The sequence below is a fragment of the Sciurus carolinensis genome, chromosome 8, assembly GCF_902686445.1.
Source record: "Sciurus carolinensis chromosome 8, mSciCar1.2, whole genome shotgun sequence".
NCBI classification, from domain to species: Eukaryota; Metazoa; Chordata; class Mammalia; order Rodentia; family Sciuridae; genus Sciurus; species Sciurus carolinensis.
This window is the reverse complement of record NC_062220.1, coordinates 15445457-15463946: the sequence shown is the minus strand read 5'-3', so window position 1 is coordinate 15463946 and position 18490 is coordinate 15445457. Positions and strand designations below refer to the sequence as shown.

The 18490-nt window shown below is 46.0% G+C and overlaps 1 protein-coding gene across 2 annotated transcripts in view; it reads left to right on the top strand.

Annotated features, from left to right (window-relative positions):
- Window positions 1-18490, top strand: part of Tbxas1 (thromboxane A synthase 1) — a 159901-nt gene that overhangs the window by 88955 nt on the left and 52456 nt on the right. For both annotated transcript variants that reach the window (XM_047560621.1, XM_047560623.1), the window contains 4 exons: window positions 8129-8217; window positions 9836-9984; window positions 11614-11744; window positions 16151-16462. In XM_047560621.1, the coding sequence (XP_047416577.1) occupies window positions 8129-8217; window positions 9836-9984; window positions 11614-11744; window positions 16151-16462 (681 nt within the window). The remainder of the gene's footprint in view (window positions 1-8128; window positions 8218-9835; window positions 9985-11613; window positions 11745-16150; window positions 16463-18490) is intronic.

Below are 18490 nucleotides of genomic sequence, written 5' to 3'. Positions count from 1 at the left end.
GGTTATAATTTGACTTTCCTTTGCCAGAATCATAATGTCACTCTGACTTGCTGCTGGTTAAATCTAAAAGAGCATCTAAATGCCTCAAAGCTTGGCTGTTGCCTGGCAACACCAGCCGCCACCTCCTCATCGGGGTGAGTTCTAATTGGTCACAACTCTTGACAGGAGTCACTGACATATTAGAAATGACACTTGATTATGCACCTAGATGGCTAGAGCTGATACTTATCAGCAGGAAATTTTGCATAAAAATGAGTCACGGATGTTTTTAATATTTGGGTGGCTTTTAGCAATGGTGTAGTGGAAGTGATGTTTCATTAGCTAGAATTAATTTCTCATTTGTTCGTCACAAGTTTAGAGCACTTTGAGACATTCATTTTTCCAGTTTTTGAACTGACAATATGTTTGAATATTTTCTCCCCACCCTCATTAGCTCACCCTTATTTATTCAGAAACTTCCCCTTCGACTTCAGTCCAAACCAACATTGCCCACAGTCCTACTGTATCAGTCGGCTTTCCTCACTATAATAAATACCCAAGATAATCAACTTGTAGAGAGAAAAGTCTTACTATGGCTCATGGTTTTGGAGGTTTCAGACCATGAGCAATTGGGCATACTGCTTTTAGACCTCTGCTGGGGTCCAGGGAGCAGCCTGGTGGGAGAACATGGTACAGCAAAACCACTCCCCTCAGGGCCAGAAAGCAAAGAGAGGGAAAGGAAGGGGCCAGGGGGCCACAGTCTCCTTCCATAGCAACCCACCATGACCAAAAGACCTTCGAATAGACCCCACTTTCCCATAGCACCCAGGCTGGGGACCAAGCCTTTAACACACGGGCCTTTGGGAGACCTTCCAAATCCAAATAATAGCACGTGCTGCACAGCAAATGCGGAGAAATGTCAAGTTCATATATTACAAATATTTATTAGTTCCTGCTGTAAGGGGTTTATAACATAGAAGGGCAACAAGGTACATAAATTACTGCACTATGATCAACTAGTGGAAGGTGGTGACAGAGCTTATGTCCTGTTTTGAGGATCAGAAACCACTTCAGGGGGAAGAGAGTGGCCTTGGAAGTGACCTTTGACGATGTTGCTGAGTTTTGATGGTGGGAGAAGGTGTGCTGAAGGTAGATGAGCTGCGGAAACAGTCATATGGACAGACGGCACAGGGCATGTTCAGGGAACAGGGAGTTCAAATTGGCTGGAACACGGCATGTATGGAAGGGATTAGTGAGAGAGAGAACTGGAAAAGTAGGTTGAAGCATGTAGGGGCAACCATTCTGTGCCAGGGGGAGTGTTTGGTGGGTACTTCACTAGAGAGCCAGGAGCTATTAAATACTTGAAATGGCGGAGTCACTTGCTCAGAATTTTCCTGCAGGAAAAAGAATTGCACTTCAGCTGTTTAGTCTCCAAGATGCCAGACGTTCCGTGCACCCGTGGGGCAAATTCTTCTGGAGCAGATGAGGGGATCTGCAGATCGTACCCCTGGAGTCTCCTCTTTACAGTAGCCCCCTGCACAAGGTGGCCAGGCTCCCAGGGGTCATGTTTGGTGCTAGGGTGGTAGTCCCTGTTTTTTTCTGTGTCCCTCTTCATGCATGGATAAATGACTCACTTGAGTTACACACATTAACATGTGGGGGTCTTCTTAGTTTAGGAATGATCGGTAACACAATAGAGATCCTCTCCTTCCCTCTGCCTGCACAGGAAAGATGTCACCCTTGGCACTCAGAGACACTTCATTCTCCAAACATCTAAGGCCTCCAAAGGCTTTTAAATGGTGGGGGTTTTGTTGGTTTCTTTTTCTTTCTCAAGTTCATGGCACTGGATCTGCATAGAGTGAAATTATAACCTAGAAATAAAAGAATTGAAGGGTAAAGGGAACAGGGGCCTTGATTTTGGTGGGGAAGCAACAAATCAAGAATCAGACCGTCTGGAGTTCTGACACTCACTTTCATGAAATTATTTGAACACAAAAGTAATCAGTTCCCTCTCTTTAGGTCTTCATGTAATTCTGAAGTGGATGTATTAAAGAGGTGACAGAAACTTTCTTAGTGATGAGATGTGGTCACTGCAAGTAGATAGCCCCAAAGATCTGAACCTTAATGCCCTGATCTTGGAAGTTGGCTGTTTTTTTCCAAGGTTCTAAGCAAATATCTCAACCTGAGACTCCATGGCTTCCTTGGAAACCTAGAATGTTGGTGGAGAGGGATGCTACAGCTCATTTCAATTAGTCCTTCATTTGGAGCGAGAAGCCCAAGTTCAGAAAGGTTCAAATGTCACGTCTCAAGTAAGAGGTAGAACCATCATGATCTCAGGGTTTTCACTCAGAGAAGGTTTTCAGCAAACTACATGGTCTTCATGCTGAGAGAGAAGGAATCCCTCAATCTACTGTTGTGTCATGGGGCCTGCTGTGTCCACGCTCTCAGGGAATGCTCCGCCACTCATTGTTGGATACTTCCACAAAACTGACTGACCGAGGACCGCAGTGCTCATTCCTGATATGAAACATGTCCCAAAATCCTCAATCATGGATGGCAACTAGTAGAGTTGAGAGGATACTAGCTATCTATTGCTGGGTAACAAGACTGCCCTGAAACTTACCTTCAATGGAACATCTGTGTTAGCTCCTTGTTTCTGTGACTCAGGCACCTCTGGCTTAGAGTCAGGGTAGTAGTCAAGTTGTCTGCTTAGCCTGTGGTCTCATCTAAGGCCTGACCAGGGAAGATCTGCTTCAAGAATGACTCACATGGTTGTTGGCAGAATTCAGTTCTTACTTGACTTTGGAAGACAGGATGAAAGTATGTGTAATTCCTTTAGTCAGTAGGGATCTCCAGGGTTTCAGAAAAGCAAATACTCAGAAAACAAGTATTTTCAGAAGACCAATTGTGACTGAGTATAGGATGGATCAGAAAACCTGGAGGCTCTTTTGAAAGTCATTTTTTAGCACACCTATGTGTCAGGCACTACACTAAGACCACAAATATGCTTATGCTGTGGTCTTTGCTTTCAAGAAGCAGGATGACAGCCCAATTACAGGAGACAGGTGGCAAAGCCTGAATTAGAGGGTTTGCAGAGAGATAAAGACAAAGGGGCAGATGAAAGAAAGGAAGCAGCATTGATATAATGAGACTGGAACAGGTGGGTTCAGGGGGCACTATTTGTGAGGAGCAAGAGGAGAGCATTCCAATGTCCAAACCAGTCTGGGATATGGAATCTGCCAGAGGACAAATGCCTCCTCTGGACCACTCGCCATCTAGTTCTATGTGTTTTACATATTTTGTTTCTAATTTTTCTAATTTTTGTCATGACTCTTCAAAGGAGATATTATTATTTCCATTTTGCCAATAAAGAAATAAACTCAGTGAAGCTAAGGCACAAGCCCCAGGTCACACAACTCTAAAGTGCCTGAGAGAGGAAACCTAACCGTTGATAATGGCTTAGAGTGTTTGCTCTCCCAGGGCGAAAGTACCCTAACAGGACAAACTCTCACCCTCAAGGAAGGACGCTCCCACAGTGGAATTCTGGGGATCACCTCCATCTCTCCTTCAAGCAGGGGAATTTCTCGGCCCTTCTCGTCCTTACTCTGTAAGGTGTCTCTTTCATCTGCTCGTAAACCTTCCCACCTTTTAGAATCCACTCTCTTGCCCTCTGTCTGCACCTTAATCAGAATTCCTTAAACACCATTGGTACAGTCCTTTAAAAAGCAAAACGAAAATGGAAATTTCATTCATAAACTTTAGGTTAAGCAGGAAATTCTTTGGGGAATTTCTTTCCCAGGCTGAGGATGGTGTTTTGCCCTCAGTAGTCACTGCTAGTTACAAATAGTGCTCCAGCCATCCCCTCGGGACCCTCTCCGATAGGAACAACCAATGTGAAAGGTGAGAGGAGCAGAGTGGAAAGCTGGCTTGGCTGCTGGAATGTGGTCTCTGGCCTCAGTCGACTCAGGCTGCCAGGGCCAAGGAGCACCGACTTGTCTTTGTGCACAGTTTTGGAGTCTGGAAGTTGAACATCAGGTGCTGGCACCGCTGGTTCCCAGTTAGGCCTCTTTCGTGATTTGTAGACGGCTGCCATCTTACTACGTGAGACTCTTTGTGCCTTGGTGGGTGGGGGGAGCTCTGGTGTCCTTCTTCCTCCTACATTTTTTATTGGTGCATTATAGTTGTACATATGGTGGAATTTGTTGTACATATGCGTTTGTTGTTACATATTACGTGCACAATATAATTTGGCCAATAATCGTCCCAGCACTTCCCTCCTCTAGTGTCTCTTCTTATAAAAACATTAAGCTCAGGTCAGGGCCCTACACTATTAACCTCATTTAACCTTAATGATTGCCTAAGTGGCCCCATGTCTAAAGGCAGCTACCCTGGGAACCAGAACAATGACATGAACTTGGGGGAGGATATTCACCTTCAGTCCATAACAACTCAGGAAGAAATTACTTTAAAACACCTAAGAAGTACAATAGATTGCATTATGAAAAATATGGAATAAAACAAAAATGTAAATCACTAGGCCTATGAGGAAGATGAAACATAACAACCACAAATGTGAGCCTTTTATTAAGATCCGGGTGATAACAGCACTGTATATTCTCTATTGTGTCTATGTGTGCACATGCCACATTCGCTGCTTGTCCAAAAACCTAGGGGAAGAACTGTGGAGTTTGTATAAAGATTATGCAGGCCCATCAAAGAGCTTTTGTTTGTATGCAACTCATGTAAGAGTAAATATTCCATAACTGCTGTATACAATGCAAGGAAGAAAACCGGAAACGATGGTTACCAGCTAAGATACATATCATGCTCTGCTGTCTTACAGTAGTTTCTCCACATTGCTTTTAAAAACATTTTTCATATTACATGCCCCATCTCATATCACATTAGCCCAAATAAAAATGTCATTATCCATTCTGTTCGACAGACAGCAGGCAGAGTAGAGTAGAAAATTACAGTCACGTCAGCCAACAACAAAGCATTCCAGTCGAAAGAAAGCGCGAGAAGAGCCGAGGGTAGGCAGCTGGTCCAGCTCTCTTCTGCATTGTCCCGGCCTATGCTTGGACTCAGTCTCAGTGGCTCTCTCTCAATACACAGGACGTGCTTCTTACGAGTTGTGTGTAAATCACATTTTATATTGCATCTCTTTTGTTACCCTAAGGAATCTTTGAGCCTGCTATCTAAGGAGACTTCCTCTCAGTTTTTTACCATGTTACTCTTCCTCTGAAATACATCCTAAAGATAGTTCAATATCTGGTGTTTTATTAAAATGGTGTGCATTCATACCACAATTATTAAAATAATTGAAGAAATACAGCCAAGGAAGCTGGTCATAGCCATGTGGCTTAGATAGTACTCAGTTCTCCAAAACATTAAGGAGGTTAGAGATGTCTTGGAAATGATGGCCCAGAGGTCATTTAAGGGACCAGTTACACGCTTTTGTCCTGATGGAATATTAAATTGATGGTTTATGAGAATTTAGAGAAGACTTCAGTAGTCATGAAGGGTCAACATAGAGTTGACTTCGGGATGGGCTGTGGAGGCAAATTACATTTCTGCCTCAGTCAGTCACTTGGCAAAGTCTACTACAGTCAATCATTGGTAAGATGGTGCCTGATGAAATATTTACTTAGGTTTGTACGTGGTTGGCTAAAGGATTGTGGACAATTCTGCAACTTTTTAAAACAACTCTATAGTGGAGGACCATAGGACTCTGCACTTGAACCCGTCTCCAAAGCCATAAACTGAATAAAGACTTAGAAGGCACACTTAGCAAATTTTAGGTAAAACAAAGAGGAAGAACCAATGTTCCACTCTGATTCCACAGGAATGCCCCAGGGTTTCTCAGGACCAACTCCTTCTGAGAGATCTCCCGCGGCACTGCAGCCAATGGGGCCCTGGCGACATGAGTCTTTCCTTATACCACAGAGCATGTGGGGGTCTCTTGCAGAGAGCTGTGGGAGGGAGGGTTTTAGCAAAGCCATGTGCTCCCCACCAACATCCTGCCAACAGTGGTCCAGACTATCCCTGCTACCTGACTTCTCCAATCACCTGGATGCCTTAGGGTAGCTCATAACAGAGTACCAGCACCTTTTTACAGGAATAAATGCAATATAAATGTAAAACTTTTCTAATGAATGAATGCTAAAGGGTCAAATAATCAATTGCACATGGTTATGATTCATAGAAGAAGACCTTGTGGTTTTCATGAACCTGAACCTTAATATTTGCCTGTACTATCACTCTCTGAAAAAGTCAACATCAACCTGGCCTTGAGACTGACATGCCGGGTACAGATCACAGGAAGTGATTCATTTACCATTTATTGGATCACACCTGAAATAGCACTATGTCCATTTATGGGGCTGCCTTTTAGGAGTGACCCTACTTAAAAAAATAAATAAATAAAAGGAGAACCTGTAAGCCTACAGAGGTATGTGCAAACCTTGTGGTAAGAGGAGTCATAGAAGTCAAGGGAATAACTGTAGCAGAAGGAGAAGAGCAGATGGATATAGGCATCTGAGTGTTTGGTTCACTATCACACAGAAGTAGTGAGAAATGAAACCAGAGAGAGGATGTTAGAGGATGTATTGGTCAGCTTTCTGTCACTATAACAAATACCTGCAATAATCAACTTATAAAGATAAAAGGTTTATTTTGGCTTACAGTTTTAGAGGTTTTAGACCATGGTGTGTTGGTCCCGTTGCTTTGACACGTGGTAACACACATGGCAAGACTTCGCAGCTAAACAAAACTGCATACTTCATAGCTGGAAGTGAAAGAGAGAGTGAGGAAGAGACTGGGGTCCCATAAGCCCCTTCAACAGCATACCCCAATGGCTCAAAGACCTTCTATTAGGTCCCACCTCCTAGAGGATCCTCTACCTCCCTCCCAATAGCACCACTCTTTGGAGCAGGCCTTTGGCACACAGACCTTGGGGGACACTGAAGAGCCAAACAATAGCAAGGGTCAGATTTTGCCTCAGCACAATAGCATACCTTCTGGCAAATAGACTGGTATTTTATGAATTTTCCCAATACCTCAGTGTTTTAAGAGCAAAAAGTGGACATTGTGCAATCATTAAAATTCATTCATTCATTTGACAAATGTGTCAGGCACTGTTCTATGTTCTGGGGATAGAAAATTGAACAAATAAAATTTCCCCTGCCCTCAGCAACTTAAATCAGGTGTCAAAGTGGTAGAATCTAACCCTAAGGTGACATTTCAAACCACGTTTTCCATAAGAAGCGCTCAGAGCGATGCTGGACAGCGCATTGCTTTCGCTATGGTGCTGTTCTAGAACAGGCACTAGTTAAAAGGATCCCCCTGAACACTTCCAGCTCTGCACTCAGACACACAGGAGAGGATGAAGGATCCCAAAGATGCCCATCCAGTTCCACAGAATCCCACCCACCCAACGAGCCTGTGGGGCCGCAGGGGTAGGCAACCAAAACCAACATCTAGATTTTTTGAGACTGAGTGGTGACTACATGATACCATTCTTTTCACCTCTCTGTCAGAAATTTTCCATAATAAAAATATTTTAATATTAAAAAAAGGAACCAACAATTGCCTTGTCTGAGATAGGCAACCCCTTGAAGTCAAGAACCAAACTATTTTCAAAGTTTTAGCAGCTTAAACACAAATGAATAACCGCCATCAGAGATGCTCTAAAAATAACTTCAGTGTTAATTAAAAAGTCCAAATGGACGACCTCAGGTCCCTTTGGATGCTGAGTCCATGTTCTAGTGGAAGATCTAAGGTATAATTGGAACAAGCACACAAGGACCTGGTCTAATTCCAGAGCCAGGACAAAGTGCTGTCTGTTACTCTCTCGCTAACCACGCCGTGAAACCGAACGCAGAACAAATACCTTAAGGATCACTTTCGTAATTATTTTGTCATATTTACTTTAAATCCTTTCTTTTTTCCATCCCCCCCAAAGTTTCCTTAAGCCAAAATTATTTGTATTTATGAATTTTGGAGCTTCCTCCTTAATCAGCTGTATAAAAAGTACCTTCAGAACAAAATCCATTTTCCCATAAAGCACCACGTCTAACCTCATCGTCCGCAGCTAATTTAGGCTCACTGCTTGTGTGATCCCTGATGACACCTTCTTGTCCATTATCAGATGATGCCCCTCATCAGCCGAGCCTGTGACCTTCTCCTGGATCACTTAAAGCGCTGTGCAGAATCCGGTGATGCGTTCGACATCCAGAGGTAAGGATACTACCTGACAGATGAGAAGTCGCAGCTTCGAACAGCTGCTTCTTGTAACTGTACATAACCAGGGGACAATTACCTTGGGACTAGCAAACTGTAGAAATGCTAGAAGCTCATAAAAGTATGGATGAACCGATTCATGAGAAAAAAATGAAACTCGCTTAAAACATGAAACAGAAGTGAGGGGCACGGCCTGTCAAGAGAACCCTGAGCAGGCGGAGGTCGGGCCGAGCCGGGTTGTCTTCCTCCCTCTGCAGACCCAGGGTGGGAGAGACCTGCCTGGGCAGAAGGCTCAGGGACCTGGGGGATGTCTGTGAATTTTCTCATAAAGAAAAATACGAAAGCCACAGCTTGGACATCACACTTAAATGACTGCTTACCTGGCTTTCCTCCTAGAAACCTTTAGTTGTTTGATGCCAAATCATGGCGTCCAGCAAATCACCCAGAAGCTGACTCATGATCATGAATGCTGATAAAATCACATCGTCATCACCAACATTTACATACCCACAAGGCCTTCTCAACCACATTCCCTCTGATTATAAGATGCAGGAGGTGGCTGAAGATAAGGGGGCCAGGCCACCTATGAAAGCAAAGTAAATAACTCTTAAAACCCTTAGATCTCCAACCATTAGGATCAGAGGAAGTCACATTCAGTAGCCTCGGTTTTGTTTTTACCAGGGCTGGCAAATGTGTGATCAGTGGTGGAAATGTTTCCAATAAAAGCAGTCAAAATTCTAAAGTCATCTGGAAATGTCATTTACTCCTTAATCAAACAGTGACTATGGAACTGATGGGGAAGAGGCACTAGATGTGTGCCCACATCCAGGACAGAAATAGACCTTGTAATTACACCAGGATATTAATAACTCAGTTGTTAGCCTTCTTAAAAAGAACTTAAGCTGACTACTCCCATGAGAAAGCAAAAGGGAAAAAAAGAAGATAACTCTAATTTAAAAAGGGGAGACTTCCTATGGCCGAAGAGGTTAAATTTTCTGGAGCTGCTGCCAGATGCTTTCCTTCTGTTTGTTTCTAAAGTGCAAAGTGTGTTTTCTGTAATAACATACATAAGATCATGAAGCCTGTCCTAAAGTTCGTCTGGTATTTATTTGAGTGTGAAGAGTCCTCATTTTTTGTTTGTTGTTCTTTACAAAACTGTAAAATCATTAGGAAGAAAAGGAGGGGAAAGTTAATAAAACTAGCTCCTCAGTTTGTTTGTTCATTAATGACAATTTGACAGATGTCAATTAATCACTGGATTCCAACATTGGCTGGCACAGCCGTGGGGCAGAGCTGTAGACTTTGGGTCTCTAGTTTTGCCTCCTCTGGAGGCAGGAGGGCAGAAAGTGTCCTCTTGGCAGCTAGTTCTGTTCTGCTTGGTCCAGGCGGCCTGAACCCGGGGGTTGAGTAGGCAGTGCCCACCCTCGCCTCTGCTTCTCACGTGCTCCCAACCTCTGCTGTGCTGGGCATTCCGCAGCTGCTCTCCCACCACCTCATGTCCCTCTGTCGGGCGAGGATCTCCCATGTAGCCGGTGCAGCCCCGCTTTGTTGGGAGGGGTGCATTGTGGTAGGCCAAGGCCAGCAGCCTTGCAGGTCCGAACACCCCTCTCCCTAGGTGCTACTGCTATTACACCACAGATGTGGTGGCCAGCGTGGCCTTCGGCACCCAGGTGGACTCCCGGAAGGTTCCTGAGGACCCCTTCGTGGAATACTGCAGGCGTTTCTTTGCATCCTGCGTCCCCAGGTCTCTCCTGGTTTTGATCTGTAAGTACAGCTCCTGCCCAGGATGGTGAGACTGCACCTGGGGCCACTGTCAGGCGCTATCCTCCTGCTAGCAAAGGGCACTTGGGGGTCTCTGAGAGCTGCCCTGCAGGGACATGGTCTTCCTGGATCACCAGGGTTGTCTCGCCACAGCGACTTACCACACCCTGGCCTCTGTGACCACCATCAGGGTGAGAACAGCGGCGACGCTGTGCTGAGCACTCTGCGTGCACTGTTTCATTTCGTCCTGCCATTCTGCCTTTGAGAAAAATATTCTTGTCCCCACTTTCCAGATGAAAAAACTGAGGCTTGGAAAGGCAGAGCTAAGATGAGAACCAAAAACCTTTCATTTTCTAGCACATTCCTCTTCAGGAGACTTCTCCATTGGAAGCCCAATGCAGAGTAAACTATGAAACGCTATGGTAAACGTAGAATTATTTACTATCGCAGAGTAAACATAGAAAGTGCTGGATGGGTAATGAGGAGGTGGCCTAAAGCTACAAGACAAGTCCACTGGATTCATTTTTATTTTACAAATGGGTTTTTGCCCTCTGGCCAATTCCAGCATCTTCTCGCTTCTGTGGAAGCATTGAAGTGTTCTCAATGCTGTTAGTGAGCTCGCTGTGATCCCCAGCCATTCTGCTGGGCTGGTAAATTCTCTTCAATCCTTGGCACCTTCAGTGGGAGACCATGTCACCTCCATCAGCTCTACACTGAAATTGCAGATGTCACTGTGGGGTCCTTCACCCTTACGTCCACTCCCGGAGGGCTGCTCCAGCTGAGTCTGCCCCTGTCCCTACATCCTGCGTCCTGTGTCCTCTGGGCTGGGTAGCTCTATCGTCTCATCCCTGCTTCCCCTGCTCTCTCTGCCTGTAACTGCACAAAGTGTTCTGAGACCCCTAAGTGTCCAGAACTGTCCTCTCCAGTCCAGCCCCAGCACACAACCCTGTGTGCAGTAGACCCAGCGTGGAGCCAAGCTCCCTGTGGTCAGCCCCTGGGCCCAGTACCACCCTCCAGGAGGCATTAAGTGGCACCGACCCAGGGTACCCTACCCCAAGGGCTCAGCACCAGGGACCCAGGCCTATCTGGCATGGCAAGAAGGAGCCCATGGCGCATGGGGCCAGCATCCTTGTTGGCCTAGTATCAGTGGCTCTTAGAGACAATTCAGCTGGTTGCTCTGGGGACAGTTATCCAGAGAAAGAGATGCAAATGCAAATGACTGGAAAGTTCAGAATGTAAGTGAGCAGAATTCTATCCCTTGTTTAGACTTGAAGCAGAGCCTGTGATCTGCTCTCTTGATGAAACAGAAAGGCCTCAGCCCACATGTCTAGAACCTGAGCCATTAACTTACAAGCTGGAGATCTGCCTGATGAGGGCCAGCCAGACATGAGGACTCAGTTAATCATGCAGACGTTTATTGAGGGCTTACTATGTGCAAGGAATGGTGAAGGGGGCAGAGATGGAGCTCTGGCAGAGAACCCATTCTCTGAGGAGTAGCGGTTGCCTGGCGGGGACAGGCCTCCCGAATGACTCGGATTCAGGGCAGGCACTGGCCTCTTGGTAACGAGTGTCTAATAGCCCTGGGTTATTATGGCCCCCATTCCAATGCCACTTTTGTTTTTCTCTTTCAAGTATCATTTCCATCCATAATGGTCCCACTGGCCCGGATTCTGCCCAATAAGAACCGAGATGAACTGAACGGCTTTTTTAACAAACTCATTAGGAATGTCATTGCCTTGCGGGACCAGCAAGCAGCAGAAGAGGTAACGTATTTTAATAGGATACAGCCTGGAAACGGAATGGAACCTAATTTGCCATCACTTTCTCTTTTCTTTCTCTTCCCTCCCCACCCCACACATCACGCCTCGCTGTCCTTCAGCAATCTGCCACCCCGAGCTTTCCAGGGGGCAGCAGAAGGTAGAAGGTCAATAAGAAAGAGAAAGGGGAGGGAAGGGGGGGTGGGTAGAAAAGGACAGTAGGAGGCAAAGCCCCAAGCAAGGGTCCTCCCCTGACATGGGGGCTAGCATGAATTCTGCCCCCCAAAACTGTCTCTCCAGCTCAAACATCACCCGAAGCACAGGTTACAGAAGCCCAAAAGAATTTTCTAGGTAAACGTGCCCCATGTAATTTTCATGAGCACATTCTTTTTACTGAAAAACGGCAAGATGGAGTTTCATAGCATGAATAGCATAAATATTAGAGAGAAGTTTGTGCAACTGTCAGTCAATCCCACCATCCCTTTCCGGGTAGAAGATGTTGCTACAAAATCTGTGCTTGAGTGCCCTCTGGTCCCCGTAGCAGGCTTCATCCGAGACCTAGGGCTCTCTTCCCTCCTTACAGACTTGCACTCTGCTTGGCACACAGTGGGAATTGAGCAAATATTTGTTGATTGAACTCAGCTAAGAATAGAAAGAAGAATTTTCAGTGTGAAGGAAGATCATTTCAATACCGGATCTGCTGGTGCATGCATAAATACTGTTCTTTAAGGGCCTCGTTGCATTAAAGAACATCACTAAAAGGAAAAGCAAGGCTGAAAGGGCTTTTCCTTAACCAGCTTGTGCAAGATGGAGTTTTAAAAGGGTTTTCTCAAAGACCGAGTGGCTCAGAGGAATCTGCAAGGTCCCATGGTTAAAGCATTGGCCTAGAATGAAATCAGAGTCGATTAGTGGCTGGATGCAGGGAGTAGCCTTGGGCAGCAGCCTTGTCCTCTCAGCTTCACACCCTGGGGACCGTGTAGCAAGTGCATCTGGATCCACAAGGCATGAGAAGGTTTATACATGCTCTCAGCCCCTTGACCCCCACCACTGTAAACCCTGCTTGAATGTCCTTGGAGCTGTAGGGAGAATCAGCTAACTGGTCTACCTAGCCCAACTCTGAAGGACAGGATGCTCCTATCCAGGTGTGTTCTTCTTGGCAGTGAGGAGGCAGCTGTGGGGAGGAGGGATAAAGAAAAATCCAAACCTTAGTAGCACAGGAAGGACTGCCCTTTGTAAACCTCCTCTCTCTCTCTCTCTCTCTCTGTCTCTCTCTCTCTCTCTCTCTCTCTCTCTCTCTCTCTCTCTCTCACACACACACACACACACACACACACACACATTTCCCACACCCTACACTCTGAACCTGAAACCCACTGGCTGTGGAATCAAGCTGAAATTTAAAAAAAAAAAAAAAACTGTTTCACTGAGTGACTTACTAAGAGGTGAGAGGTTTTTAAAGATCTGATTACTGGGATTGCCTAGAGCTTTCCTTTTATAAACTCTAAAGCTATTTGTTTCAAACAATGAGTTGATCTGAGAGAAACCTCCCGACCACAAACCCAGGACTGCCTGTGTCGAGACTGAGCTATAAGGTTACTAAGAAAACTTGCTTGAAAGCCATCTGAACCCTGTATACATTCCATCAAGCAGATGTGTGTTTGCGCAGAGAAAATGCTGCACAGATGTTAAAAGGTAAATATTTTTCTAAGTTCTAGCCGTTGGGTGGATTAGACACCTACATCTATCAGGACACATATTTTTCTTGGATATAACCATAAACCAGCACTGTTTTGGTCCTAAATGGGCAGTGTTCAGAGAGTCTCCACAATGCCGTGTGAATAATAGGAACCATCCACACGAATGTTCTTCTCTAGCGCGCAGGCTCTGGAGAGCCGCCCTTACTTCCAAGCACATTAGCTGGAGGTTAAGGCACATTTCTGCTAGACCCTGTGGCCCTTAGCAGCCGGGCTGAGCTGGGGTAAGAGGAAAGAAGGGCAGCTGCAGTTCTACCCCAGGAAAAATGCATGCTGTGGACATGGCAGTACCCTCCCTCCTGCCATTGTCCCCACCCCACCCCAGCAAAGCCACAACCAAGGGTTAGGGACCGCAATGTCATACCCTGAGGACGTTCAGGCATGCTCTGGGGCCCCCTTCTGGCAAGGGGAGCAGCGGACGCTCATTTTCCCACCACCTCACCCCCTAGAAGTTCTGCCCCACCCCAGTTCTGCCCTGTGTTCACAGGGATAAGAGTGGGACGGCAGCAGCCATCCAGATGTTGGTCAAGAAGCAGGAGGGACGCTGGGGAATGCCAGCCCTCAAGGATGCCATTTGGACATAGGCATGAGCAGGGTCAGGGTGGAATGAAAGAGCCACTCTGGCTGACCCTTGGCCGTCTCCTCAGCTATGTCTGAGCAGGAAGCCAGGCAGCAGAGGGCTTGCCTTCTTAGCCTGCCCTGGGCTCTGCGAGGCTGTCATCAGACACCTGAGGTCACAAAGCAGGGAGGCCTCCTGTTCCCAATAGCTTGCAGTTGTTACCAAACCCGCCTCACCCTTCTTCCAAGTGTGTTTATTGCTTTACATTTGGTTTGTGGGATTCTTTACTGCATGTCTAATATGTGGGCAGCACAGTGCTAGGCACCGGTGGGGCTGGCAGAGGGGCCTTCCCTGGGGATGCTCATAATCTTACGGAGCAGAAAAGGCAACCACACATGAAATGACAACAATCTTAAAAATGGAATTACATTTTTAAAAAGACGGCATTACATGCTAATATGTGTGGCCTAGATTATTCATGCAATAGAAATTCAGAAGCCAATGAATTGAGAAAATGCTGCAACTAGCAAAGTACTTTGAAATTAAAATATTTTCCTGGTGGGGGTTCTGATACTCTTCTTTTGCTGTTTTAATTCCATAAACTTCAGAAAAGAACAACATCTTGGTTGTCATTCATCACATTAAAGGGCATTTCAAAGAAGAGATGCACCAGGAATACACTTTGTTAATGCTAAAGCAATATGTAAACACTCCCATAGTTAAAAATAGTGGTCATAAAAATATAAAGAATATGCAAATTACTGATAAGGAAGGTAGGGGAAATGGGGGTGGGGACTTACTGAGAACAAAAGGGACTGGATAGGAAGCAGAAAGCTAAGTCTGGGGCCTTTGAAGACAAGCCCCATCTGCCAGCTCCAGCCCCTGTCCCCCCTTCTGCTGACTTTCTGAGGTGTGAGAAAACTTCTGACTGCTCATAGGAGCCTGAAATTGTGCATGAGTGAGCAACTGAGCTTGGCCTCTGATTTATATCTATAAGAAGCTTTCTCGTGCTCTTAATGGAAAAACAACCAACAGTACAAACATGTAAAAGTGAAAGATAAACACCCCCCTGGTTTCCTACCTCCTCCAGCTCCCTGGGAACTGTGAAGTGTGGACATTGCTAAAAGTTTTCCATGCAGAGAAGTATACACACAATTACACATATTGTGTACTTACTGTTTTTATAGAAATTAGATCCCACGCATACTGATCTGCAACTTGCTTTTTTTTTGGCTTAACAAAGTGACTCCACACCTTTCCATATCAGCCCAGATAGAATAGAATGACCTCATCTGAACTGGATAAAGAAAATGTAGTATATATACCCCGTGAAATATTATTCAACCACAAAAAAGAATGAAATCATGTCATTTGCTGCAACATAGGTGGAAACGAGGCCATGAGGTGAAATAAGCCAGACACAGAAAGACAAAAGCAGCATTTCTCTGTCACGTGTGGAAAGTAATCAAGTTGATTTCATAGAAGTAGAAAGTAGAATCATGTCATTAGAAGCTGGACAGATATGGGGGAAGGAGAGAGCTAGAGAGCTATTGAAAAATGGTACCAAATCCAATTAGATAAAAGGATTAAGTTCCAGCATTCTGCAGCACAGTAGGGTGACTATAGTTAACAGCAGTTTATTTCACATTTTGTAAAGAAATAAAAATGAATTTGAAAGTTCCCAACACAAAGAAATGATAAATATTTAAGGAGATGGAAATGCTAAGTGGTCTGATTTGACCATTACACATTAAATACATTATTACACTGTACCCCATAAGTATGTGCAATTGGAAAAAAAAAATTTTTTTTTTGCCAGTGCTGGGGACGCAGCATGCCAGGCACGCTCTGTGCCACTGTGCCCCCTCAGTCAGCCTCATCTTTTTGACTGGCAGCATCACAGTCTGCCTGAAGCCACCCACGTCTGCGGAATGACGAGGTTGTTTCCAGGGTCTGGCTATCTCAGATAACCCAGTGGCAAGGATCCTGTTCCTACTGAGCTCTTCAAAAGTCAGGTCAGGTGTCTCCTTCCTTTGTCCTCCAAGAAATCTCCTTCTGTGACTCTAAGGTCAAAATGTGCATTTTGCTCTGGTCCTCAGAGGCAGAGAGACTTCCTCCAAGCAGTGCTGGACGCCCGGCACGCAGCGAGCTCCGTGGGCGTAGAGGACTTTGACTTGGCCAGAGAGGTCCTGTCCCCTAGCACGGGCAGAGTGGACCCCACCCAGCAGCAGCCCAGAGCCTTGTCCATGCCTTTGACTGTGGATGAGATCGCGGGTCAGGCCGTGCTCTTCCTCATCGCGGGCTATGAGATGGTCGCCAACACGCTGTCCTTCGCCACCTACCTGCTGGCCACCCACCCCGACTGCCAGCAGAGGCTTCTGAGAGAGGTGGACCTCTTCAAGGAGAAACATGTGAGTACAGGGGGCGACCAGGGGATGTCCACAGGTGACCAATTTTGGGTTCCTGGAAGTGAAACTTGTTTTGATAACTTGCTAAACTCACACCCTAAGTTCTTAAGATGAAATCGGGCCATCGCTGGCCTTCTCTGTCTCTCTGGACCGGCAAGTAGAATGGAGTGTTCAGAAAAACAGAAGAAAAAAGAAACAGTGGTGCATGTACTTTCACTGTCTGGGGCTGCCCATGAAACTGGCCAGGGGACCCGCAAAGTCCCAGGAAGGTGTGGGGGTTCAAGGGCAGCGGCTGGGAAGGAGGTGTGGCTTCCCAACACTGACCGTGAAGCTGCCACGCTGAGGGAGACGCGGGTGAGCCGGGAAAGGCGGCTGGGCTGCAGGGCAGGAGTGGACGCAGGACAGGCCCAGCAGAAGCAGGAACGCAGGCTGGCGGAGCTGAGGAGGGCCACAGCCGAGGGAGCTGGCGGGCGAGGCTGGGCGTCTGGGTGCTCCTCTAACCGGGCGCCTCTCCGTGACTCGGGTGGCTGCTGAGCCAGGCTGCTTTCAGCTCACGTGTTTTCTGGAAGCTTGTGTGGGTTGCTTTGGCCTGTGAATTGTTAAATGGAATCATTTTAAAAATCTCTGTTTTCAAATGGCATCCTTTCTATTACGTTCTGAGGCGATTATTATTACCTTCACGATGTTGGAAGGTGGCTTGTTCTCTTATTGGAATCGTTAGGAAAAAAATTTGTGAATAATAAGCTAAAAACTAATTCCCAGCAAATTTCACTTCTTTATCCTACTGGGGAGGTCGAGGCAAAGTTCGTCTTTCTTCTCCGCTAGCAGCTTTGAAACGTTGCAAACGGTAACCGTGTGATTAATTCTCTCAGTTTTGGGTTCGCCGTGAGCTTATGGTCCACTTCAAGTTCTGTGTTGTTATGACAACTGCCAAGCCAGGTCTCCCAGTCCCCTGCTTATACAACTGATCTTTTGAGCCTGGATGCAAGAGTTTATATTTATTCTTATTACTGTTCAAGTCAGTCAAAATAATTTTGAATCTTGATTCTGCCATCTGTCATATTAGCAGTTCCTCCAGCTTCGTGTCATCTGAGACTTGCTAAGCATGTCTCCTATTTCATCTAAGTCATTGATTAAAATGTTGAACAGGACAGGGCTCCCTCCAGATTGACATTGATCCATTAATCAATATTCTTTGGGCATGGAGTCTCAACAAGCTGTGAATCCAAATCACCCTACCGCCTCTCTCATCCTATTTTATAGGTAGTTATTTAATATTTGGTTTAAATTGAGGAGGGGGTGGAGGGACCGAAGATGTTGGGAGCACATTACTGCAAGAGAAACAGGGGAACTGGAAGGCTTCTCTACAGGTACATTGAGTTGCAGGTAACAAAACCCCAACCTAAACTGATCTTACAAAAAACACAATCACACAGCTCAGGGAGAGAGATCGCTTCAGGAGAGTCTCTACCCAGGCCTCAATCATGTGCTCAGGTTCCAGCTTCTTCTGCCCAGTTCCTGGCTGTGTGTCCTTATAGGGGCCCCATTAGGGGTCATGCTGTCCTCTGGAAGCTCCAGGAAGCCTGCCAAGAATGTCTGTGACCACATACTTCCTTGATCCTCCCCAGCGAAGAGGGTCTGTGGCCTCAGATTCCCAGCAAGAGTCAGGAAGGGCACTGTGATGGGAATGCTAAGGTCACTGCCCATTCTGGACCCCATTTTCATGGTCAGGGAATGGGGCCCCAGTGGGCTCATGCCATTCAGACCCCAGTCCCAGGTCAATTCCACTCAGCTCATTTGGCTGAGAACTTGCGAGTGACTTCCTGAAGAAAGCTTAAGGCATTATCCCAGGAAGGCAGCAGCAGGAAGTCCAGCCCCAAGTCCCAAATAAATCAGGAGGAGGTGCCCGGCCGCTTGGAGAGGGGGCAGAGCTCCGAGAGGAGAAGTCAAGGCCATACCTTTAGCGAACTTAAAAGCCAATTGATAAACAATTAAGTTATGTCTATTAAATAATATCTCCCATTCACATTA